Raw genomic sequence first — 24,898 nt, 5'->3', positions numbered from 1 at the left:
TATATATATATATATATATATATATATATATATATATATATATATATATATATATATATATATAATATTCAACTTAAAACTAAATGCATGCATTCCCCTCCATGGAAATTGAGCTGGACCCCAAAACACTTGACTAAATAATAATCTTCAACTTTTGTCTCTTTTTAATAATAAAAAGCTTAATGATGTCATTCAAGAAGTGATAATCTTGATGGAAATGGGTGGAATTTAGACCACCGTATGCCTTTCCTCGTTTGAACCTCATCCTTAATTTTAAGGTTATGCCATCTTAAGGTGCTGCTAAATAGAAAAATTTTATCAATGTCCATGAATGATAAATTATAGATCGAACCACCATAGGATAAACCAACGCCTCTTAGGTCCTGACTGATTCTACTATAAAGGTCAACAATAGACAATAACTTCCAACGCCTCTTAGGCCCTGACTGATTCTACTATAAAGGTCAACAATAGACAATAACTTCCAATGCTTCTTAGGCCCTGACTGATTCTACTATAAAGGTCAACAATAGACAATAACTTCTCTGAACAAAATTTTTATAGGGTTTGTCCCAAAATGAATAAACCCATATGGGGTTTTAACCAAATATACAAAAAGTGAAGGTTGAGGTGTGGATTAAGGGATTTGAGGGAAAGTGGGGAGCAAATTGATAGCCAAAAATTAGCTTTTGTGGTTGGTTTTTTTTTAACTTTAGGTGAAGCAATGTGTAAATATATGACCACATTCTTGTAATTCAAATACTAATTCTTTTCCCACATCATTTTTTTTAATTTTTTTAGCTTTTAAAACCTTATCCTCCTCTCTTTTTTTTAATTAAAAAAGGTAATAATTGAATAAATGGGGGAAGAATTCCTAGTTTTCTTACTTTATCAAAAGTATTATTTATTAATTCAAAGTTGTTAATAGACGCCATCTATGGTTCATTCTATGTATTCCATAATATGTTTTCATTAAAATATATAATCTAAGTATTTATCATTTCCATATTTCCATATTTTCAATTTTAGCGTCTATCAAACAAAAAAAAAAATCAATTTTAAATTTAATAAATTTCTTTTTAAAAAAAACCCAAGAATATTAATTAAGTCAGAGATAATTGTCCACGTAATTAAAAAAATAAAAAAAATACGAAAGCTCCAAAACTAAAATCTAATCTTCATCATCTTTGGATATAAATCTAACCTTTCTCATATATATTTACTGAAATCTTTGTTTAGTACGTGAGAACGAGAAGAGAGAAGAGAGATTTTATTCCCATTAATTAAATGATGCAAGTGACAGAAGATTATATTCTCTGTCCTTATCTTGACTTCAATTTTTTGGCGGTTCTACTTTACTTACTAAATAAATAAGACATGTTGCCATAGTTGGATGAGCTAAACTAGTGGTCGGTATTGTGGCAGTTTGTTTAAAAGTAAAAAGAATAGGAAAACATGATTTGACTGTGTAAGTTAGTTGCTAGTTTTTTAATGAAAAGAGACGAAATTAGCTTCTTATGTTCCATACATTGCATGCTACCAATTCGCTAGATTCACAATTTGACCTTCATCAAACTTCTTACCTTTCTCTGTTTCATCACATTCTTCTCAACCTTTGTCTTCAACCCATTTTCCCATTTGAATTTCTTGCATCATTCCTGTTGTTTTCCCCCAATTCTCTTCACCCTTCTTCACATTTTCATTATCATTTCTGGGTTTAATCTTATTTTATGGAGTTCTTGTTGGATTGTACTGAACATTGCTCATGGATTGATTGGGGAATGATGAATTTCATTCGGGTTGTTCGTGTCACTCGAGTTTGAGCTGTTTTATGCCCATTTCTTCTCGTATGGATGTGTATTTTCAACCCACCAAAAGGGCAATTGATGATCTTCCCGATGAGTGCCTCTTTGAAATCTTTAAACGTTTGCAAACTGGGAAATCAAAGAGCTGTTGTGCTTGTGTGTCCAGGCGGTGGCTTATGCTTCTAAGCACCATCCGCCGGGCTGAAAATGGCAACAACTCATTTGGGTCCTCAAAGTCTGATGATACTGAAATGAGCAGTGGTTGTAATAATGGATATCTTACAAGACATTTGGAGGGGAAGAGAGCAACAGATATAAGACTTGCTGCTATTGCTGTAGGAACCAGTAACCATGGGGGATTAGGGAAGCTTTCTATTAAAGGGATGAACTCCATATGTGGAGCTACTAATGTTGGTCTTACATCAGTAGCCCATGGTTGTCCATCGCTTCGAACGCTCTCTCTTTGGAATATCGCTTCGATTGGCGACGAGGGCATGCTGGAGATAGCTAAAGAATGTCATTTGTTAGAGAAATTTGATATATGTCAATGCCCTTTGATCACCAACAGGGCTTTGATAGCAATAGCTGAAGGCTGTCTGAATTTGACTGTTTTAAGTATTGAATCTTGTCCAAACATTGGGAATGAGAGTCTGCAAGCTATTGGAAGATCGTGTTCTAAGCTGCAGTCCATCTCTTTAAAGAACTGTCCGCTGATTTCGGATTGTGGCGTTTCGAGTTTGATTTCGTCTGCTTCATGTTCTTTGCATAAAGTGAAGCTTCAGGCCTTGAATATCACTGATTTCTCTCTTGCTGTGATTGGACATTATGGAAAGTTTGTCACCCATTTGACCCTTTGCAGCCTCCAAAATGTGACTGAGAAGGGGTTTTGGATGATGGGGAATGCTCAAGCTTTGAAGCTATTGAGCTTATTGACAATAACTTCCTGTCAAGGAGTTACTGATGTGAGCCTTGCAGCCATAGGCAATGGATGTAAAAGCTTGAAGCAGATATGCTTTAGAAAGTGCTGTTTCATTTCTGATGATGGACTTGAAGCCTTCTCCAAGGCTGCAAGAACACTAACAGGCCTTGAATTGGAGGAATGTAACAAGATCACGATATCGGGTATCGTCGGTTCATTGACAAACCATGAACCAAATCTGAAATCTTTAGTACTTGTTAAGTGCTCAGGAATCAAGGATACAGCACTGCAGATTCCCCTGCTCTTTCACGGCTCGTCTCTTCGGAGGCTATCGATACGCCATTGTGCTGGTTTTGGTGCTGCTGCTAGGCTAGTCACACTTGGGAGGCAATGCCCTCAGCTTCAGCAGCTTGACCTTGTGGGGCTCTATGGTTTAACAGATGCAGTGCTGCTTCCTTTACTAGAGAGCTGTGGAGGACTTGTGAAAGTGAATCTCAGTGGCTGCTTGAATTTAAGTGACGAATCAGTTCTTGCCTTGGCTAGACTCCATGGAGCAACCATTCAGCTGCTTAATCTAGATGGGTGTAGGAAGATCACTGATAAGAGCTTAGTGGCAATAGCAGACAAGTTAGTAGTTCTTAATGAGCTACATGTTTCGAATTGTGCAGCCTCGGATCACGGGCTCTGCGCGCTTGCTCGTTCAGAGCATGTCAATCTGTTAGTACTCTCATTGGCTGGCTGCTGTGGGATAACAAGTAGAAGCTTGGCTTCTCTTGAAAGATTGGGGAAGACTCTGGTGGGGTTGAACCTCAAAGGTTGTAACTCCATCAGCAGCAGCTCAGTTAAGGCGCTTGCAGAGAAGTTGTGGAGCTGTGACATCCTCGTATAAACAAGAGACCAAACAGACCATTTTGTTCAAGCTCTCTTAACATGAATGCTTGTTTCTATCTGGGTTTTTACTGATCTAAATGAACCAAATTACTAGAAAACTAAGTAGCCAAAAGCCAAGCTCTGGTCTTGGTTGCAACCCTTTCATTAAAAACTTGTTTTGTTGAAGAACACTCTCTTTTTTTGTGGGTTTGGTTTGGATTTGTTTGTTGTACTCTGCAACTTTTGATTGTACTTAAAGTCTCATTTAGTTACAAAAGTGTTTGAGCATTGAATTCAAAGAGACAAAACCACCACAGGGCAAAGGCTAAAAGAAGCAAGCAAAACTTAACAAACGGCTTCAAGAATTCACCGTCTTTGGTCACTGGTAATGATGAGATGAGAGACGGCAGAAGAAAGGAGTGGCAATAGGGACAGAGAGAGGACCCTCTAGGGGGGTAGGGTACCCTAAATGATATGAGGATAACATGGGGTTCGTTCTCTGACACGTGGGATCTCACAATTTACCTCCCTTTGGAGTCTAGCGTCCTCATTGGCACTCCTCGGTGTTCACCCCCTTCGAGACTCAATGTCAACCAATGCGGGATCTCCAATCTACCCTCTTTGGGTACCAGTCTCCTCACTAGCACTCGTTCCTCTCTCCAATTGACGTGGGATCTCACAATCCACCCTTCTTCGGAGTCCAGTATCCTCACTGGCACTCCGCCCGGTGTTCACCCCCGTTCGAGGCTCAGTGTCCTCGCTGGCACACCGCATGGTGTCTAGCTTTCATACCATTTGTAACAGCCCAAGCCTACCGCTAGCAGATATTGTCCTCTTTGAGCTTTCTCCTCAAAGTTTTTAAAACGAGTCTACAAAGAAAAGATTTCCACATCCTTATAAAGAATGTTTTGTTCTCCTCTTTTCGAGATGATTCATATTGTTTACATAATCTCACTCTTCATGTTCCTGAATTTTCTTTTTCAATACTATTCCAGCAGCTTGGTTGAAATATTCAAACTTTATTCATATCATATGAACCTTTCATTTAAATTTCCAAGAGAAATTCCTTCTATTTTCTTACCATACATAAAATGGAATATGATAGATATGAAATGTTTGTAACCATGCAAATCCAAAACACATTAAAGATTGTGGGCATAGGAGGCCAATAATTGCATCTTTATAGGTAAAGCCTTAAATGAAGGGAGGATGGCAAAATTAAATAGGAAGCAAACAAAAAACAGAAGTCCTTTTTGTGGGCAGTAGACCTTGTTTCTTTGTACCTCTTCCTAGCTACATTCCTCTTATAAAGTCTTCAGCCCTCACATAATCATTTTCATGTTCTTAGTTAGCCGTAGATATTGTCTACTTTGACCCGTTACGTATCGCTGTCAGCTTCACGATTTTAAAACGCATTTACTAGGGAGAAGTTTCCACACTTTTAACGGGTAAATTAAAACCGTCTTAAACTATAGACTCTAAGTTGTTCTGAGACTAAAAGGCGAGAGAAAACTCGAACCCGGGTCAGCTGGTGTTTCTCCATTGGTGAAAAGGAAAAGAAAAGTAAAAAAAAGGTTGAATTTATTGAATTGGGACCCAAAAACTGATAGCAGACAAAGGCTACTCCATTTCACTGTAGGATATTTTGTCAACACTTCATAGTTCATAGACACACAACCTCTTCCATTAATCCCTATCTCTCTCTCTCTCTCTCTCTCTCTCTCTCTCTGCCTTCACAAAATCACTCAAATATGGCTTTAAAAAGCTCTCTCCTTCTCATTCTTCCTCTCATATTTTCCCTTTCTCTCTCTCACCCCACATCAGGTAAACACCATACTCATATTTATGAATCAATTTGTTAGTGTTTTTTTCACTTTTTTTGGTGTTTGGAGCCTCAGGGAATGAGGATTCTTCAAAGCAGAAGGAATTGGTAATTGGGTCAAGGCCGCCACGGTGCTTCAACAAGTGCTTGAATTGCAGGCCATGTGTTGCTGCTTTGGTTATTTCTCAGCGCCATAAAGGGGTTCATAATAATGCTTTTTCTAGTTTGGAGGCCGCTCTTCCAGCCCCTAGGGATGATGCCTATTATCTTCTCTCATGGAAATGTAAGTGTAAAGATAAGTACTTCCAACCTTAGAAACCAAAATAAAGGCTCATTCTCTTCCCAGGTTTCTTCTTTATGGGGATGAAATCCAATGGAGAATGCTTGTAAGTACATTATTTAATGCGAATAAGTTAGTTGTTTTGGTTGAATCAGATGGATGGATTATTGTCCATAAACCGTCCATTGGACCACTCGACTTTTCTGTCCTTTTCCTTTAAAGAAAATGAACTATTGTTTATGGTAATAATCATACCATTTAAATGTAAGAACCCAAACTCAAAACTAGTGCGAGCAGATATATATTGTCAGTTTTGGCCTATTACGTATCACCATTAAGGAGAGGTTTCCACTGTTTCCTTGTCCAACCAACGTGGGATCTTATATTAAAGCTCAGTTCTAAGTTGAGTCTATCTCGGGGGTGAAAGAGCCATTGTTTTGTAATCAACTTAGACATGATGAGTAGCAGCAAGAAAACAATGTTTCTGGTGGACCATGTTCAGGTTTTGTGTATTCAAAGAGACGTACCTTTTCCTCAACAGCAACGAGCCAAATTCAATCCAATACCTGAGAGCACTCTAAGAGATATTAAGACAGATCCAAGATTAAGTAAAGAAGATGATAAAAAGCATAAATTAACTGTCTCCGTCCAACATCTTACCTTAAGTTGTCATCGTCGTCGTGTCAATGATGAGTAACTTCGACTCTGTTTTATATATAACGATTTTGCCAACCTTTAATAAGATTCGCAAAAGAAAACAACTTTTAATTATTCTAAACAAGAACAACAGACCTGCTGTAAGAACAAAGATGGTTTACATTTGGCCATAAGGGCTTCGCTTCCACAAACATACAATATTCTGAATGTAGTAACATTTTATGCAAATGATTCATTAAAATAACAGCTCTCAGCAAAAAGATCCTAAATTTAGTTTCAATGACATTCTGTACAATCCAAGCAGAATTTCCTATGTGGATGTCTTTTTCACTTTTCCATCCTCTTATTTCCAAGGGGTCGGGGTCGGGGTTGGCATAAAGAAAATTAAGCATACACACACAAACCGTACATACTTCCAGTTTTACATTATTTGCAGCTTAGCCTTTCCGTTTTCTAATTCATAACAGCATATATAACGTTCAGATCATGGACAAAGAGAAGCTTCATGAACACCTGCAGCATCGTTGATAAAAGCATCTCATCATGATGAACAGCTGCTTTTGGCATTTGCTCCATAGAACCAGTTAGTAACCAAGCAGGGCTTCAGTTCCCTACACTCTCTGATGGTTTCCAGATTATATTTTCTAGCTTAGCACAGAAATTCTTGTAGAACTACAATGCCACATAAACAAGAAAATACAGTTTATTAAAAATAAATATATCTAAAGGATTTAGGCGTCCCTGTGTCTTTTTGAGTACCAAGATCTAATTGTATCAAATTACCTTGTGATATTCTAGAGTGTCTCCTGCAGCCTTGCGAACGTCCACCATAAAAAGTGACGGGGCCACTTCATAAATCTATAAACCAGAAGTGAATTTAATAAGCAAATGATTTGAATAGTTATAAAACCTCGGTTATCAACCATCATGGTTATGAGAGTACCTCCAGCACAGCTGCAAACTGTGAAGCCCTGTGTCCAGTCCTTCTTTCCAACCTTGTCTGTAAAGAAAATTTCAATCAAAATTAAAATTAATATGTAATTCCAAAACCATGTCACAGTTTCACTCCTCAAGAGGCAAGAATAACAGTTGCACCTTGAAATTACGTGTGTGGACATTTAAACCCATTGCTTCTGCCACTACTTCAATGGTAGATATTATAAAGTTAGCAGGTTTACGAGAAACAAAACGTGTTTGCCGCTTTATATAGTCCTGTCATGGGAAGGAAAGAATGATGATGAGGAATGGTAAATCTCAGAATTCCAACAAGTACACATACAATGCAAGATGGATACATTATGGCCTGAAAGGATAAAAGAATAGAGCACTTGACATTCTATGTCAAAGAAGAAAAACAGGGCTTGAAACAAGCTAACCTGTCGCCGGTCAAATAATGGTGACAGATTTAACCCTTGAGATAATGTTATCATCTCAAATGCATTCATCATCAACGGACCATCGTCACTTTTTTCTGACTGATCAACTACATATTCATTCTGCAAAATGATAACTATTGATGAGAGCGAAGAGAATTAATTTAGTACACAAATATGCATGGAAAACAAGCAAATTATTAACAAGATCCAGGAACACAAGCTTTAAACTTGAAGCAAATTAGAAAAGAAGAATGCATTTCATTGCACAAAAAATTCAGTATAGTATGCACCATACAAACCTGTGATCACGTGCAATGAACAATAAGATCAAAAAGCAATTTAAACATAACCGTGAAAGTTAGGCCATTTGTTTCATACAGAAATACTCTCTCCTGTAAGGAGGGGCGGATTCTGGCAGATTCAGGTAGTGTTCATGGTTGTATATCTTTGTACACAGAATACAAAGCCCCAACTGTTTTCCTTTTGAAGAGAAGCAAAACCATAAGTAGTAATAAAGGAAACAAAAACCAACCTCAATGCCATAAAAAACAGCCCGTACATCATCTAAGTTTACTTCCTCAACTTCTCCTAGTTTAGCAGGCATGTAGTTTCTTCTGAACCATGGGTCTTTTCTGATTTCTTCAATTCGAATCCGCTACATTGCACAAATGAAAACCTATAGTGAAATTTTTTCACGGAATACAACCAGGTATTAAATCCTACATGATGTGGAGAATATTTTTTCTTTATTTAAGATGCTCCATGACAACACCGATGAATGCCAAAATTTTACATGAACTCAACCCACCCAACCAGACCAATATTTCCAATACTCAGCAGCATAACCAATACATCATTAAAACCCAAACCCCTACCCTATGATACAAATAAAGGCAGGAAACGCCAAAATAGTACACTAATAAATAATGATTGAACTAGTGGGTTTATGGTGAACCAAAAATCTCAGAATTGGAGAATTGACAATTAAAATATCTAAACTGAAAAAACTCACAGTTTTAGGATTCGGATCAAGGATCTTCTGTATCAAGGACTTCGCACCAGGTGAAAACCAATAGGGGCAGGAATACTCCGCTGCATTTATCTATGCATCAGAAACGAAGTTGTTAGAAACTTATCATTCACAGTTGTGAAAGCACTGAGCAATCATCTTATTTTGACTGAGAAAATCAGTTCAGCCGTGCATGCTTCCAATCCCCAGAACATAATGGGAGAAAAAAAATTAGCCCCAACATTCTATAAATTGGATATCTATTGTAAATGTTGGTGACAAGGACAACCGAACCTCCACCCATCTCCACAATAGTATATATCGTTTACTTTCAACAAAAACCCTCATGACTTTTCTTTAGGAACCATCTAAAGGGCCTTGTACCAATGGAGATAATTACCCTCGCTAATTTACCCACGATCACTTCCTTTCCTAGCCAATGGGGGATTTTGTTTACACTTTTTTGACCGTTGGCACCTAAAAGAGCATTTTTGTCTCTCACACAATAGACTTCCTATTTATAAATATGAGATAATCATTCAGTTCTAAGAAACTATGGTGATGTAAAGATTGGAAACAGACCTTCATATTTAGGGTGGGGAGGCCTGACTCTGAAAAAGGAAGATATCCGGCCATTAGTACATAGAGGATGACTCCACATGACCATATATCTGCAGCTGCACCATCATAACCCTGACCACGAAGCACCTGCAAGGAGCAGCTCACATAATGATTTGAAAAACAGAATAATAAAGAAGATAGACATGAGCATATTCCTACATCATTCACAACCTAATGAAACAGACCAATAGAATGGAACACCTACTTAAGAGCATTTTAACAACATAAAGTACATACATCGAGGCAAGGATAGCCTCACATCCTGGACAATCCTTAAAACTGACAAATCATGAGTCTTTAACTTGTACTTATATGTTGACATGGCTTATGAATAATGTACCTCAGGCGCAACATAATTAGGAGTTCCACATGTGGTGTGAAGCAACTCAACACCCTGATTAGAGACAAAGCAAAATAGGTAAGAAAGGCGAGTAACGTGCATATAACTATAAACAAAATTTCTATCATTCAAGGCAATTGTCATTCTACAATACTTGTTGAGACAGCGCACTCAGTCCAAAGTCAGAAACCTTCAGATTTCCATCAGCATCAAGAAGAAGGTTTTCAGGCTACGACAAGGAAAGATAGCGTTCATTAGGATCACAACTTATGAAATAATTTTTTCCCAGAACCGCGAACTATACTCTATTTAAAAGTTTTGCACCTTAAGGTCCCTGTGGTATACACCCTTGCTGTGACAATGAGCAACTGCATCTATCAGTTGTTGAAAGTATCGTCTAGACTCAAATTCTGGAATCTTCTTATGAAGAACCTGCGCAGATAAATTATATATAAATATTAATTAGACAGTCCAGATACTTACCAATCTAATATAAGGAAGGTGAAATATTATTCAATTATTTTAGACTGGAAAGCCGTACTATTTTATCATATAGTTCACCTCCAGAGACAAACTCAAGAATTATATATATCTTTGTCTGGCTAGCCAATACCTGGAATTTAGGGGGAGATACGAAAACACAGAGAAAAGGAATATCATAAAAGATCCCAAACGCAGGAAACTAACTACAGAAAACTCCTACAAGCTATTTGATATTGTCATGAAGACATGAGCGTACCTCATGCAGTCTGACAATATGTGGATGCCTGACAATTTTCATTATCGATATCTCCCTCTTAATCTGAAAGACGATTTACAAAAGAAGAATCAAATTAACAAAATACTTAGAACAGGAAGCAAAGAGCAAGTATCATTATATAAAAGTAATGGCAACATCCTTCTGGACATGAATGTTGCAGGCTTAATGAATTCATGACTTTAATTAGCAGAGGGAAAGCATGCAATTCCTGCCCAATCTCTGAGTTTGTTCAGTTTTTGATTTCAATGTAGTTTTTTCATCCATGGCAAAAGCCTTCACCACATATAGAAAATCATTTGAACATTCCTATGACTTCCTTGTTAAAGTGCTAGGCAATGTGAATCTTCAAGTGAGTAGTGAATCCAGGTGCCTTAAGGTAAAGTAGGGTTAAAAATGGATTTCATAATGTTCAGTTGACCCAAAACAAAGAGAATATGCCCAACAAGCCCAGAGAGTAAGTGCATATCCCGATCTTTTATGTGAACATGACAATATACTCATTAGGCAGCACTTGGACAGTCAACCCTTCCCGACATGTAAGAAGAATTTAGTGAAGTACCTGTTCTACCATTTTGTGTTTGAGAATGCTACTTTTGGCCATAACTTTCATGGCCACGCCCTCCTTCGTCTCCGTGTTACATGCAAACTTAACCTTGGCAAACGTTCCTTCGCCGACAGTCCGCCCCATCTCATACTTCCCAATTTTTCGAGATACCCGCTTCATGATCGCATTTCCCAGAAGAAAACAAACTCCGCGATAGTTCTCAACTACGAAACAGAATAGTTATAAGCACCCAACACGACCCAAAAAAAAAAAACATCAATCCATTCAATTCAACAAAGAGCATCAAATATGAAAAAGAAGTCCTCAATTATTCTATTCCAAAACTCAAATCAGCGTGAATTGAACGGTCGAGGCTAAAATGGAATTCGAATCATACACATCAGCTTTAGTCAAGAACACCAGTTATCAATTTCGCATCATTATTCCACTACGACGCAATCAATTTCTCTTCATGCTCAGGATCACAGTATTCCTAATACTCTTCCTATTTTCAGCATAGATACCCAAAATTCAAAAGATTCGCACGGAAATTGATCACAGCCAACCGACACAAGGATCTGAAAAATAGGGAGCAAAACCTTAGGATTGCGAAATAATCTTGGAACTAATCCATTTCCGTTTCCGTACGAGTCTCGGTTAGCAAGCAGAGGAAATCATAAATCGTCCAGAATTTATTCGCTAATTCGAACCAAAATGTGAGAAGCAGCTTAAAGAACAACAGGTGGCGAAACCAAGTAACTACGAATATTCAGGTGAAATACTTACCGGAATTTCGTTAATCACCGGCGGAGCAGCAGAAAAATATTGAAAAACGGTGCAATCAGGGAAGCACGAAAATAATGGCTTTGGTATAAAATGGTGGGCTTTCGTTAATCCATACCCGCAAGCGGCAAATTGCGCCCCACTCCCGCGAGTTCTGTCTTTTGCACGTGTTAGAATTATGGTATTTTATTAATATATTTTTAAGACTATTTATTTAGTTTTAATGTTATATTAAAATTATAACCGTTAAGGATTTGATTTTGAAGCTATATAAAATCGTGTATGTTATCATTTTTATTTAAATATATATTAAATAAAAATCAAAAAAATTATATAAATAATTTAAGTTTGACCGTAACAACCTAATATTTTGAAATCTTTAAAAAGTTTGACATTTAAACATGGTAAAGATTAGTATAAATTTGTTCAATTATTTTTATATTATAATGTATATAATTTTCAAATCCTAGACTACGAAAGTCAAAAGCCTCCTCCTACACCCTTTACATGCTAATAATATTTTTTCCAAAACATTTATTAATTGAAAAAATAATGAACATGTCTATGTCTAGACATAAGTAAAGAGATTTCTCCTAATTAGTTAAATAGTGTCTGTCTATGTCTAGACAGAAGCAAAGAGATTTCTCATAATTAGTTAAATAGTGTCTGTCTATGTCTAGACAAGAAGTAAAGAGATTTCTCCTAATTAGTTAAATAGTGCCAAGGACAGAGATTACAGTTTTTTTTATCTCCATTCCCATTATATATAGAAAAATACGCCGTAACAATTGAAATTTAAATTCTAAAAATTATATTATAAATAAATATTATTAAATTTATTACTATAAATATTACGGATGTGATGAAAGTTATTTGTTAATAAATTATTTGAATAAAAGAGCTATTTTAAAATAATAGATATAAAAAATAGAAAAAAAAATTATGCAGAAAGCTCGATCCCATAAATTCTCACGAAACATATGAAAATTTTGTGAATATGAATAATAAAATAGAAGGTAGAGATAAATAAGGGAATAGATTATGATCCCGTCTCATTCGTGTATGAAATTTTTGATATTTTATCCAAAATAGTTAATAAAGTTCGATGTGATAGGTGCAATAGTTTAATGAACACTTGTATTCTATTGCTATTTTCAAAAAAACGTACATAGAGTGATGTAAGAATCCACATTTTTCTTTGGTAGCATATAGTCAACATTTCATTAATAATATAAATGATAGCACCATTACAATTTCATAATATAATTTTCGAGCTATATAATGTGTTCCATTTCATAAAGTTTGAATAAATTTGAAGTAACTGAGTTAAGATTTATCATTGATTTAAAAATTGATGGTAAACTCTGATGTAGTATACTTAATGCGTTAGTTATAACATCGTACTGGTTAATATGCATGTCATGGCGTCAAGTGTCACAATCGCACTTTCGTGGTAGCATGATAGTGATTACGCGAAGTCAACTGTATGAGATTCGAACTGTGACGTCTCACATTGGTTAAGGAGGAGAATAAACCACTATTTATAAGGGTGTGGAAACCTCCCCTTAAAAGACGCATTTTAAAGCCCTGAAAAGAAGTCCAAATAGGACGATGGTGGGGTCCATTTGTGGAGATTCTTAGTTCTAATTGGAAGTGAAAAAGGCGATGCTGAGGTTCGTAAATTGACGACGACATCGTGCCAGAATTTAATAATTAATAATTTTCTGTCACTTTGGAAAGTTCCATATTTGGCAAGAATAAAATAAAATTTAAATCAATTTTATAACCTCTCGGGTGGCTGACAATTATTATTTTTCTTCTGATTTTGGAATATTATATATTAAGAAAGGGAGAGGAAAAATAAAAAATTAAATACATGGCTCACACTTCACTATTTTATTTAATTTTAAAATTTATTTTAATTTTCATTTCTTTTGCTACATTTAATTTCGAAATGTTATTTTTTTTTGTCATAAATACAAAAATAAAATAATATATAAACCTAATTTTAATGCATTTTTGTATCTATTTTATTTTGGTATTTTTAACTATTGGTTATTTTAATTCTTAAATAATTAAATGTTTTTGTGTAAAATTTATTAAAATATATTGAGGTATTATTTTTTGTAAAATAAATACCATAAAATTCCAGCCGCCGATATCATTGACGAGGTACGGAGGACACACTTCGCCGTCATCATTAACAAACAAAATATGAAATTACAATAATACCCCTAGATTGGCATTTTTGTCATTTTCTAATGGATTCACGATTCACCGTTGAATCAAGCCGTGGAGTCCACCCGTGACCGCAACCTTTCCTCTGGACTTGGCCGTGTGGGCCCCCAAAAAGCAACGTCCAGCCACTCATGGGCGAGAGTGGTAGAAATGTAAATATAGAAAAACATGAGGGCTTTTTAGCAGTGGAAAGTGAAATCCAGCTGTCGATGGGAAGATTGGGGATGTAGTTCTCTTGGCCACGTGACTGATTTAACAAGGGTCGTTAATAATCTGACACGTAACCAATCAACAGTAATCGTAGATCCCGACTCCCGTGACGTGTTCCTCTTAGCGGGTCCCATATTCTCTATATAGATTTTAAAAAAATTAAAAAATTAAAAAATAAAATTTACCACAATGTCATGGTCATATTTGTTTAAGAGATGTTGTCTATGACTACATGTCGATTATCTCGTTTATGCTTGTCTTGTCCATGGCCGCATGTCTCAAAATGTACGATAAAAATGCAACTAGCGGTTAAATTCTCCCTGTTCGGAAGTTATATGTCGGAGTTGCTATTTTGCTGATGGATACTTCTTCAAATCGTCTTCAAATGTATTTTCTCGCTCATGTTTTAAATTATTTTTCGCAAGCGTGATTCGAGTTTCAAGCATACGTCGATTTTGTTCGTGATGTTCAAATTTTTTTCACAATTAACTTGTTCATTGTATCAAAACAAATGCGGTGGGTGGGACACCCAAATAAAAACCGGGTGGACCGGTACGCGGTTTTATTAGTGTCATGTAGCCAACCGTCTCTTCCCCAATTGTCTTATAAAAATCTACAGCTGCGTAGGTCAGACCTCAAATAACTACACACGGCGTCCATACTTCCAGAAGAATGCTTCTGAGAAGTGCTTCGACTCCCCTTCTCAATTCATGGTTACACCATTCCAGAGATTCATCTGTAGAGACCGAGATTGTGCACCACATCCCAAAATCGCGTTCCATTGTCTTCTCTGGTTCGCCTAGTTGCTTATCTCCGATAATTGACGATTCTCCCCGGAGGATTACTCGGGCGCTTTCCGAGACGGATCTTCGGGACCTGTCCGTGTCTAGGACGAAACCCTTTAGCAGAACTCTGAGTGGGTTTTCTGAGTTGGCCGAAGAGACAGATGCGGTAGGGTTTAGCCCCTCCGAAATGACGTCTTTGAGCTGTGGGTCGATTTCGGAAACGGGAGATGGTGATGGTAGGTTTGTTAATGTTCTTGTTGGAGGTGGAGTTGGTGCTAGTGGTGGAAGTATCCATGGTGGCGGAGGCGGATCCGACGGTGGCGATGATGGGAGTTTTGGGTTTGGAGATTCGAATCATGGGAATGAGAGTACGGATCTGTACTATCAGAAAATGATCGAGGCAAATCCTGGGAATTCAATGCTTTTGAGCAATTATGCTCGCTTCTTGAAAGAGGTAAATATATGATCGAAGAACAAATGCTGTTCGATTTCAAACATTCGTACTATTTTTTTTGTATTTATGATTACTTGTTTCGGGTATTAGGTTCGTGGGGATCTTGTAAAAGCTCAAGAGTATTGTGGGAGAGCAATTTTGAGCAATCCGGGTGATGGTAATGTATTGTCCATGTACGCTGACTTGATATGGGAAACTCAAAAGGACTCTCCAAGAGCCGAGAGTTACCATAATCAGGCTGTTAAAGCTGCCCCTGAAGACTGGTAAGCTTTTGGATTTGATGATGAGATTCTTACTGTGGTTGTTTAATGGCATATTCATTGATTGCTTTTATGGTAGCAGTTATGTTCTAGCATCTTACGCACGCTTCCTTTGGGATGCTGAAGAAGAGGAAGAAGAACAAGAAGAACAAGAAGAAGAGAGTCTTAGAGAAGAACCAGCAACGAGGTTCTTCCAAGGAGTTCACCCTCCGCCGCCTATTGCTGCTGCTTCTTAGTTAGTTCTTAGACTTCTTTTGGCTTCATTTCTTTTGTGCTATAGCTTCGAAGATAACAGCTCTGGACCCTGTTTATATTCCCTTCTTGGCCTTAGTATTGATATCATCCATAGATATTGAATTTCCCCCTATGGAGTGAAAGTTGTAGAAAGGAAATAAGATATATGTTAGCTTAATACTTCGCGAGTACTCTATATCTGTTGTTACTGTGCTGCATTTGTTGATCCCGAGGGAAACGAGTGTCAGCGCTCTTGCTGGCATACCACCCTGTGTCCACCCTTTTGGGGTTCAACGTCCTCGCTCACATATCACCTCCTTTTCCTTACAAGCTTCCCTTCAAAGTTTTAAAAATGTGTCTACTGGAGGGAGGTTTCCACACTCTTGTAAAGAATGTTTCGTTCTCTTCTCCAACCAATATGGTCACACCCTTGTAAAGAATGCTTCGTTCTCTTCTCCAACCAATATGGTCACACCCTTGTAAAGAATATTTCGTTTCCCTCTCCAGCTGATGTGACCACACCCTTATAAAGAAAGCTTTGTTCCCTTCTCCAACGGATGTTGCCACACATTTATAACGAATGCTTCGTCCTCTTTTCAAACTAGTGTGGGATTTCCTAGTTACTTTCTTTGTCAGTTTCTTCTTCATGTCTTCCTATTAGGTTTGCTTTTTTCAACAGTCGAACATGGTGGATGGTGGTGGTGGTTCGAATGTTTGACATTTTATCTTGTCTGCTTGCTGTTGAAGATCGTCCAAGTATTCCCTATCCAGACAATTTGGATAAGACAACGATTTATTAGCTTGTAGTACCTCTTTGGCGAACTGCTGTTAACAGGGTACTAAGTAATTTATGGAGTTTGGTTCAACTTCAAAGGGATCCAAAACCAGCCTAGAACAGAGCCAACAACCATGACAGTGGCAGATAACTCTGCCTCAGTACTGATCACGATGACACTTGCCAGTTCGGTTTTCAGCCACCTTGGTTGTAGCTGATCTCTCACAATAGCTTTTTCACCTTCCATTTTCATGTTCAAGTGTTTTTCTGGGTTGTGCTGTTGTTGGGAATTTGAAACTATTCAAAGCTTAGGCTAAGCAGCACTGCCACCGAGGCTGCCAAGATTGGTGACTGTAATTTGTAGACTGTTTGAGCTTTTTGAATGTTTATCACCATTAAAAACACCTTCCCTCAGTCACCACCATGGGAGGGACTCTTTGAAGCTCTTTACTGAAACGACTGGCAGCTCAGTTTGCTTGGATCGCAGATGATTGATGGGATGACCTTGGAACGGATATGACTCATGAAAGTAAGCTTTGTGGGGGCAAGAAAATTGGACTGTATTACTTTTATCGCTTTCGTGACGTATAGTTTCTTTATTGTATTTTCTAGAGGATGATGTTTCGACGGAATCATGTCTCTGTTTGGTAAATCAGAAATGCCTCAGAATGGACTATAAGGAGATACGACTAGTCGTCAATTCTTCCTACTCGGAGTTATATGTTATCTAAGCCGCTGTTAGTTCATAATATTGTTTTCTTCATTTCTCTCAAATCTTGCTTTCAAACTCTTTTTCTAAGATATTTCTCTATCGTCGTTTTTAAAAACTTTCTTCTTAAAAGCAGGGCCAGAGGTTTGGGTATACGTCGTTAGGCCGAATGTGACACGATTTCGAGTTGGTTGACTCACTCGAGAGAGAATGCTGCACAATCACTTACAAATGTCCTATAAGAGTACGATTGTGACACTCGTGTTGGCAGGTTCAGTTACAGATTACACACCTAATTTGATTTCATACGATTCAAATAGTCCAGGTTCGTACTTGTTTATACAAACTACAACACCATGATATCAAGATGATTCATTATAAATCAAAGGAAAATAGAAACTTTGTACCTAGTTAGAAGACATACGAGATATTTAGTAACGTGTGCATCCAATCTAATATGATTCTTCCTTCAATTCTTTTAAAACGAGTAGCTCTACTAAATACGATATCGTGTGACAACGCCACAGAGAAAACGAAAAGATGCTATAGTTTTAACGCTCTCATGTCAATCTAAACACAATTAAGAAAGTAATTGAACGACATACGATTATTTACTTTCACATTTTACGACAAGTCGTTTGAAGAAGTAATAAAAGGAAGGTTGACATGATTGCGGCTTATGGGCTCGCAGTCGTCGCCACTAAGTCCAGTTGACATATTTCCAAAGAGTAAAAGGAGCGAAAAACAGTCGCCGACGGTGCTCTTACTACCGTCGCCGACGCTGAAGCCGGACCGCGTGTGTTGGAGGAAACATGGAGAGGGCTGAGGGAGGAACGTCGTCGACACCATACGGCGGTGGAGGAATCGGAGGCAAAGTTCGTAAGCCAAACTCAAGAAAGCCGCTGCCTTCCCCTTACGCTCGGCCAGTGCATAACCAATCGCATAGGCGTTGGCTTTCGAAGCTCGTTGATCCGGCCTACCGGCTCATTACCGGCGGCGCCACCCGATTGCTTCCATATTTGTTCCCCAAACCACTGCCCTCTAATGCCCTTCCGTCTCCTGGAGACGAAGATCAAGGTCATTTGCGCTCTCCCCCAATCTTCTCTACTGCTTTGGGTTTTGGACATCGCATTATCTTGGTTGAAATCATTATCCTTTTTATACTCTCTATTTCAATTTTAGGCATTTTAGGAAATTGATGGCTTTTATGATCCTAGTTAACTGACTGGTGAGGTTTCTAATTTTTTCCCCTTCGTAAGCATCTTTCTGCATTTGCAACGTAAAATTTCTAATTGACATAAGTGAAAGTATTGTAGCTATGTTGTTACCATGCTGCTTGCATATATCTAGTAGATATTGTTTACATCAGACTCCAGAGAATGTTATTATTGGTTTGTTTTGTACATTCTCTTGTAAGATTAGTTGTTGATGTGAATTCTTTTTGAGCAGATAAAGTGGAGGCAGAGGTGGAGGATAACGTCTCTGGAGAAGAACCCCAAAATGTAAATGTAGCTCTTTTTTGTTATTTTGTTACATTTTTGCTGTGATGCCGTCTTATGAATGAGTATCAGGGTATTGTTTTGATAACAGACAAATGAACAGTCATATCCAAAAGTGCTTACTGGGGTTTTATCAAAATGAGATAGAAGTCAATCAAAATAAAAGACATAGGGCAAGGGTTACCCACTCTTAACAGTCACTTTTTGCTGGTGGCCGTACTTTGATTGGTTTGTAGCCTAGAAGTTTATTACTGTTTTGACCTTGTGAGTGCGCTCATGCTTGTCTTCCAGCTGAAGTTATTGATCTTCCATTAAACTTCGATGTTCAGTCAGATGTTGATATTTGTTTTCTGCGTGAAATCTGACTGTTTACTAGTTTAAATTTTATTTACCAGGTGTCGTTTTTTTTTCTCTTGTTTCACTTTTCTGTATAGCAATATTCTTATTCTGGTCCTTATGGCTTGGAGTTACAAAATCACATTGCTTGTCCAAACTTTTTGGTTAACACCCACGGAATGATTTCCTATGTCCTGTTTTTGTTTTTATTTCATTCCATTTTACACTTTTACTTTTCATTTGAAAAATTATATGCATGCAATAATGTGATTCATCAACATACAGCCTGGTTCATTTCTTGCAGCTAGGGGTTTCTACCTTAGTTGGATTACCTGGTTCTAGTGGAGAGGCAAATAGATCAGAGAACAATTCTGATTTTAATGGCTGCCAAAAGGACAAAGAAAATAATGCATTAGGCGGGAATGGAAAAATTGATGTTGAAAAATGGATCCAAGGAAAAACATTTTCGAGGTAACTTGCAGAGTTTGACTATTTTGTTTGTTCTATCAACGAAGTGGTGTGTCATTTATTGTCTAAGAAACATGGACATGGACACAATCCAACATGATATTGATGTAGATATGATGACTCATTTACTAACAAATTTAGACAGAGACATGACGAGGACTTGTTTGGTAAAATATCCATTTTCTGATTATATTTGAACAGATCTCAATAATTTACAGACAGAAAGTGTATTTTAATTTTACAATATTGGTGTTTGGAAGTCAGTTTGAAAGTGATATAATATGCAATATTTTGAAGAAGTTGAAGAAGCCAATCCCAACACATGCTTGACTAGTATCTGAGTTGTCCACAACACGTGAAACCAAATCATGATCCCTAAACTATAGTGTGTTCATCTTCAACTTTTTCATCACAGGCTTCAGTTGAAGTGTTTCGTCTCGTTGAAATGCAACTGGACGAAACATTATTGTGAAGCAACTTATTTTATTTATAATTCCATGGTGGTAGTACTTTCCTCTGCTATGAATAAATAGGTTATTTGATTTTGAGGTTGCATCCAAGGGATAGTCAAATGTCCATATATAGCAGTGTCAGTAGTCTCGATAATTTCATTTGCAACAATATTTAACAGCATTGCCTCTGTGTCTAAACTGGTAATGGTGCAATGCCTTATGTCCGTCCAAGGGTAGTCAAGCGTCCAATATTGGTGTTCTACCATATGCTGGTAGTGGCGCAATGTCTGTAGTCTCTTTCGATCCTCTTAAACATTTTCCACGGCCACATAGCCAGTTTGAGTACTGCATTTCTCTAAATTGGCTGATATACTATGCAGGGATGAAGTGAGTCGTTTATTAGAGGTACTACAATCAAGGGCTCTTGAACCTTCTAATAAAGTGGAAGACAATACATTTTCCCCACAGAGCATTGAAAAACAAGTTGAGCAGCCATCTACTGCAAATAGAGTTCTTGAAATGCCTCGTGAAGGAAAGCAAGAAGAATTGGAGAGAGCTACGGGGGGAAACTTAACTCCTCATCCACATTCATTGGTCAGTAGGGTGAATCCTTGAGTAGTTTCTATAGAAAGTAAATATTTCCTGCTGTTATGAACTCAGAACTTCTTTTACACATTAGTGCGGACTGTAGGATTATTTCTGCCATTTTCACGATAGCTTATGTTCCTTTTATAGGTTTTATTAGTTCATGCTAGTATTTAGCGATTGTGTGTAATGCTGTTCCATAGACAGTGTTCTTTTTCTATATATATGTCTATACACACACACAAATTTGAAGATCAAAAAATCATCCTAGGTAACTTATTTCTGTATTCATTAATAGTATAATGTATTAAACATCAAGGAGACCGGTTCCAGTATTGGGATGGTCAAAAACTAGATCAAATTGAATGCCTTATCCATTACTACACGATTACTAGGTTTTTCATATTTATAGTTATATTCAAGTTATTGTTTTAGGACTCTTCTTATTACTAAGTAATTAAATTATGTAGAAGATATCTGAAAATCAAATTGTAAAACTAGTGCTGATGAGACATTCATTAATCAAATCAGTAAAATGAATTATCTCTGTTAGGAATATGGTAAATTTGGTTAATGTTGGAAAATCAATAGGAAATTAACATGTTAAAGCTCTAGGATTGGGATTTGTACAAGAATCTACAAATCTTCATTGCCAAAGTTTTCAATTTTTGTTCACTGTTTAGAGCTTGCTATTCAAGTTTTTCTGCCTCTAATAATTCAGCATTGAGTGTACTTTAGCAGAAACTAAGAGAAGTTGGAGCATCACCTGTGGATATTGCAAGAGCATACATGAGCAACCAAAAATCTGAACCAGGCTTAGCTTCGGACAAGATGCCAGATGATGAAAAGGCTTTGCGTCATGGTGATCATCAAATGTTTAAGCCTTTTATTCCATCAATGTCCCCCAATCCTTCAACTTGTTGGCCTAGTGCCATGTCAGAAAGTCAACGTGGTTATGTAACTCCAAGAAGTCAAAGAGGTAGATTTGGTCTTCATAATTTCCCTCGGACTCCATATTCTAGGAGTATCTTTTCAATGTCCAAATCCAAGTCTAAGGTATATACAAACGGTCTTCAATTCCATTTTTTTTGGGTTATGACCTAGTGTATGTAACCAGACCATATGATTAACCATTCCTTTACATGTTAACAGCTAACTCAGTTGCAAGGAGATGGCCAAAAGTTTGTGAATACACCATCACCTCTCTGGCAGAGGTCACGATCTCCAACTTATTCCATGGTAATTTCTTTTATCATTAAGCACTCAATGACTAAAAGCCAATAATATATGACCACAGGAACTCTTGTTGAGAAGTTCTTTTGTAGCATGTATATTGAGCTTCTGTACAGAACAAATTTGCGTCCATAATGAGTAGCCATTTTAAGGTAGTATAAAAGCTGATCATTTTAACGCGAAGAATAAAAGCTGAAATATTATAGAGAACTGTAGTATACTTTTTGTGCATGTGTATTACAGGGTAGAGCTATAAACTTCTGTAGGGGAGGGCAAAATTTTACACTTGAACTTCCAAAATACGCTATTTTAATTTTCAAAATTCCAAAGGCAAGTTATAGGAAAAACTATTAACTTAAAAAACTTGGTGGTTTTATGTATGTATGACTCCCGTATTGAGCATGTCATTTATGTGTTATTGACCCTTCAACCTTTACTTTGACCGAAATATTCAGTTATCCTTGATCTTTTGTTTCTTTCATCCGCTTTCTGGTAGGATGTACATTGACCTTGCGGTTTATCCATTACCTTGGTGCCTCTATGAAAATGTGGCTATGGTTGTTGCTGTTGTGCTGCTTTGTCAAGCCCAAGTATAATTCTTTTGCCATAACCCTGATATAAACAAGTTAGATTTATGATTTTTCATCCAAACTAGAACTTAACTGATTAGCTGCAAGAGTTTCCTTATCTATGGGCCTATAGGTGGTTGCTTAATTTTTAATTATTGAGCAACTCATTCCAGGACGAGCTTTTAGTTCAGTTTGTAGTGTTTAAGTGTCTGATTGTACGTTAAGTTCTGAATGCAACTTTCGATACTGAATATTGCATTAATGCTTCCTGAGCATTATCCGCTGCTGGTTCTTATTAGTGGTTTGCATTTGTAGTGTGCCAAGCTCAGGTTCCTTCCGATTACTTCTATCATTATTATTTTTTCTGTTTGTCTATATAGATGACTTCAAGCAAGGATCCATTGGATGAGGCAACTGGTTCCATTGGACTGACTTGTAGCCTTCAGCATAAGGCATCTGCAGTTACTAATTCCAGACGATCTGCTTACTTTTATCCTCCTCAACAACCAGAGATGGAAATAGAGAACAATATTTCGGAAGCAATTTTCCCTGATATGAAGAAGAATCTAGATCGTGGAGGAGCAAGCACCATTCCTCTATCACAATCAGTGGGAATCAACAACTCTGAGTCGAGTCTACCGACTGTCCGTCCACAGTCCAGTCAGGTTGTTAGGACAATCCTAGAGCATATTACTAGAAACCCACCTACTCCTAAAGAAAAGACTGAAGAGTTAAAGAGAGCAATTGAATGGAAGAAAACCCCATCTGCCAATGTACCATCGGTCAAGCCAAATGAAACCAGTAGTTTGGCCGTAGACATAGATTCTCACCAAAAAGCAAACCAAGTAGATCAGAACTGTCACCCCCAATTGAGCGATGAGGGGAAAACCATGTCCACGGTTCTTCCAAAGGAGGGTGCTGGCAGAAATCCTGATGCTGCAAACCAGAATCCTTACGGTCTGAAGTTTAGGCTTAGCAATGCTGAATCAAAACACAAGGATGATGCAGGCTTAAATATTGGTAGCTCCTCGCCTAAGGTATCATTGCAACTTTGTAATTGGTTTTAGTTATTTAAATGTATTACTGACCGACTTACAGATGCTTCTTGTGTATGTATTTTGATATTATTAGCATATGCTTGAAGAGTTCTTAATTTCTGGTTGAATTTATGGGCAGGCTGTTCCCAAGATCTTTCCAGCTCTTGGATCCGAAGTGTGGACTCAAATCAAGCCTTCCCCCTCTCTTGGAGGTAAACCTATTTTTCCATCCATTACGATCAGCAAGCCCGAGTCAAAATGGGCATTTTCTTCCGACAGTGGTTCGGCATTTACTTTCCCTGTTTCGGGAGCATCCTCAGGAATGCTCTCAGAACCACCAACACCATCTATCTTTCCATCAACCAGCCTTGGGGGAGGTCAGCCTCTGTTATTGAAGACTGAGACTCCAGTTCCTTCATACAGTTTTGATTCAAAGAAGACCAGCCCTAGCCTTGTTTTCTCATTCCCTTCAATAAACAGTGATACAATCGGCCCTGAAGCCTCAAATATTAAGTTTAGCTTTGGATCCGATGATCATACGAGACTTTCCTTCGGTTCTGTTGGGAAAGATGCAGTTTGTTGCTAACTGGTTAGACTTCTGAAGTATAGTTTTGAGTGGAATGACCACAAGAATTGCCAAAATGGGGTTAGAAACTAGTGCCAAATACCCTAGTGTTTATGAACAAATAGGAAATTGCAAACTCAATCATAAACAGTAAACAGCCTCAGTGCCAGTTGACGGCTTTATGCATATGTTCCATTCCATTCCATTCATGATTATGTTATCAGGGCAATGCTTTAGTTTCCTGTACATTAGTTTGGATTTGATCAAGCTGTCACATCATTAAGTAAGAACACGATTCCTCATTTAAGTTTGCTTGGTTTGATGTTTGAAGCAGGCAGAGTAGTTTCACCACATGTGAAGAGTTTGATGCAGATTCCCAAAGAATTCCAGAAAAATCTGGGAAAAGGGAATGGGATACCTACCTACATCCTAATTCCTTCCTACGCATGAAAGAAAGAAGTAGATATCTGAATAGATGACAGGGTAGTAGGGAAGGGCATAGGACAAGAACAGGTCCACGTGGTCAGGCTCCAAATCACAAGTGGAGGAACAGGTTGTGGTAGCCAGAGAGAGGGACTCACATGTGTTGCTCTAAATTTTGCATGTAACGAGGAAGTCATTCCATCCTATCACAGGTAAAGATAAACTCGAATGGTGGTGGGGCGGGCGGGCGGGGGAGGGCCCCCCCCCCCCCCCCCCCCCC

The 24,898-nt window shown here is 37.7% G+C and overlaps 5 protein-coding genes across 11 annotated transcripts; 4 read left to right on the top strand and 1 right to left on the bottom strand.

The window, feature by feature from the left end:
• The first annotated feature begins 1,723 nt into the window (after window positions 1-1,723).
• LOC111461733 (EIN3-binding F-box protein 1-like) lies at window positions 1,724-3,772 on the top strand. Its single transcript, XM_023105362.1, has one exon. The coding sequence runs from the start codon at window positions 1,832-1,834 to the stop codon at window positions 3,611-3,613; it is 1,782 nt and encodes a 593-aa protein (XP_022961130.1). The 5' UTR covers window positions 1,724-1,831; the 3' UTR covers window positions 3,614-3,772.
• Window positions 3,773-5,244: 1,472 nt separating this feature from the next.
• LOC111461746 (EPIDERMAL PATTERNING FACTOR-like protein 8) lies at window positions 5,245-5,891 on the top strand. The gene is made up of 2 exons (XM_023105382.1): window positions 5,245-5,418; window positions 5,493-5,891. The coding sequence occupies exons 1-2, from the start codon at window positions 5,346-5,348 to the stop codon at window positions 5,729-5,731; spliced, it is 312 nt and encodes a 103-aa protein (XP_022961150.1). The 5' UTR covers window positions 5,245-5,345; the 3' UTR covers window positions 5,732-5,891.
• Window positions 5,892-6,506: 615 nt separating this feature from the next.
• On the bottom strand, window positions 6,507-11,898 carry LOC111461745 (CBL-interacting serine/threonine-protein kinase 24). Of its 4 annotated transcripts, none has more exons than XM_023105378.1 (16): window positions 11,790-11,868; window positions 11,401-11,581; window positions 11,019-11,227; window positions 10,439-10,501; window positions 10,241-10,312; window positions 10,024-10,131; window positions 9,854-9,928; window positions 9,700-9,753; window positions 9,321-9,446; window positions 8,742-8,831; window positions 8,262-8,384; window positions 7,730-7,849; window positions 7,449-7,565; window positions 7,297-7,353; window positions 7,137-7,211; window positions 6,507-7,025 (listed from the first exon to the last, which is right to left on the bottom strand). In XM_023105378.1, the coding sequence occupies exons 2-16, from the start codon at window positions 11,402-11,404 to the stop codon at window positions 6,957-6,959; spliced, it is 1,362 nt and encodes a 453-aa protein (XP_022961146.1). In that variant the 5' UTR covers window positions 11,405-11,581; window positions 11,790-11,868; the 3' UTR covers window positions 6,507-6,956. The 4 variants fall into 4 exon arrangements, with proteins under 4 accessions (XP_022961146.1, XP_022961148.1, XP_022961147.1 ...); XM_023105380.1 differs by lacking the exon at window positions 11,401-11,581 and adding an exon at window positions 11,603-11,702 and having other exon boundaries at window positions 11,790-11,859; XM_023105379.1 differs by lacking the exon at window positions 11,401-11,581 and having other exon boundaries at window positions 11,790-11,898.
• Window positions 11,899-14,841: 2,943 nt separating this feature from the next.
• On the top strand, window positions 14,842-16,183 carry LOC111461520. Of its 2 annotated transcripts, none has more exons than XM_023105063.1 (3): window positions 14,842-15,473; window positions 15,564-15,736; window positions 15,813-16,183. In XM_023105063.1, exons 1-3 carry the CDS (start codon window positions 14,907-14,909, stop codon window positions 15,967-15,969), a joined length of 897 nt encoding a protein of 298 aa, XP_022960831.1. In that variant the 5' UTR covers window positions 14,842-14,906; the 3' UTR covers window positions 15,970-16,183. The 2 variants fall into 2 exon arrangements, with proteins under 2 accessions (XP_022960831.1, XP_022960832.1); XM_023105064.1 differs by having other exon boundaries at window positions 14,844-15,473; window positions 15,816-16,183.
• Window positions 16,184-18,125: 1,942 nt separating this feature from the next.
• Window positions 18,126-24,874, top strand: LOC111461519 (nuclear pore complex protein NUP1-like). 3 transcript variants are annotated; one of them, XM_023105062.1, is made up of 9 exons: window positions 18,143-18,528; window positions 18,901-18,953; window positions 19,591-19,757; window positions 20,587-20,800; window positions 21,533-21,847; window positions 21,944-22,030; window positions 22,974-23,630; window positions 23,770-23,842; window positions 24,530-24,874. In XM_023105062.1, the coding sequence occupies exons 1-9, from the start codon at window positions 18,264-18,266 to the stop codon at window positions 24,643-24,645; spliced, it is 1,947 nt and encodes a 648-aa protein (XP_022960830.1). In that variant the 5' UTR covers window positions 18,143-18,263; the 3' UTR covers window positions 24,646-24,874. The 3 variants fall into 3 exon arrangements, with proteins under 3 accessions (XP_022960828.1, XP_022960830.1, XP_022960829.1); XM_023105060.1 differs by lacking the exon at window positions 24,530-24,874 and having other exon boundaries at window positions 18,126-18,528; window positions 23,770-24,424; XM_023105061.1 differs by lacking the exon at window positions 24,530-24,874 and having other exon boundaries at window positions 18,373-18,528; window positions 19,572-19,757; window positions 23,770-24,424.
• The last annotated feature ends 24 nt before the right edge of the window (window positions 24,875-24,898 follow it).

Source organism: Cucurbita moschata, unplaced genomic scaffold (genome assembly GCF_002738365.1).
Source record: "Cucurbita moschata cultivar Rifu unplaced genomic scaffold, Cmos_1.0 Cmo_Scf00025, whole genome shotgun sequence".
Lineage (NCBI taxonomy): Eukaryota > Viridiplantae > Streptophyta > Magnoliopsida > Cucurbitales > Cucurbitaceae > Cucurbita > Cucurbita moschata.
Note: the sequence above shows the minus strand (reverse complement) of the source record. Positions and strands in the feature narration are given on the sequence as shown.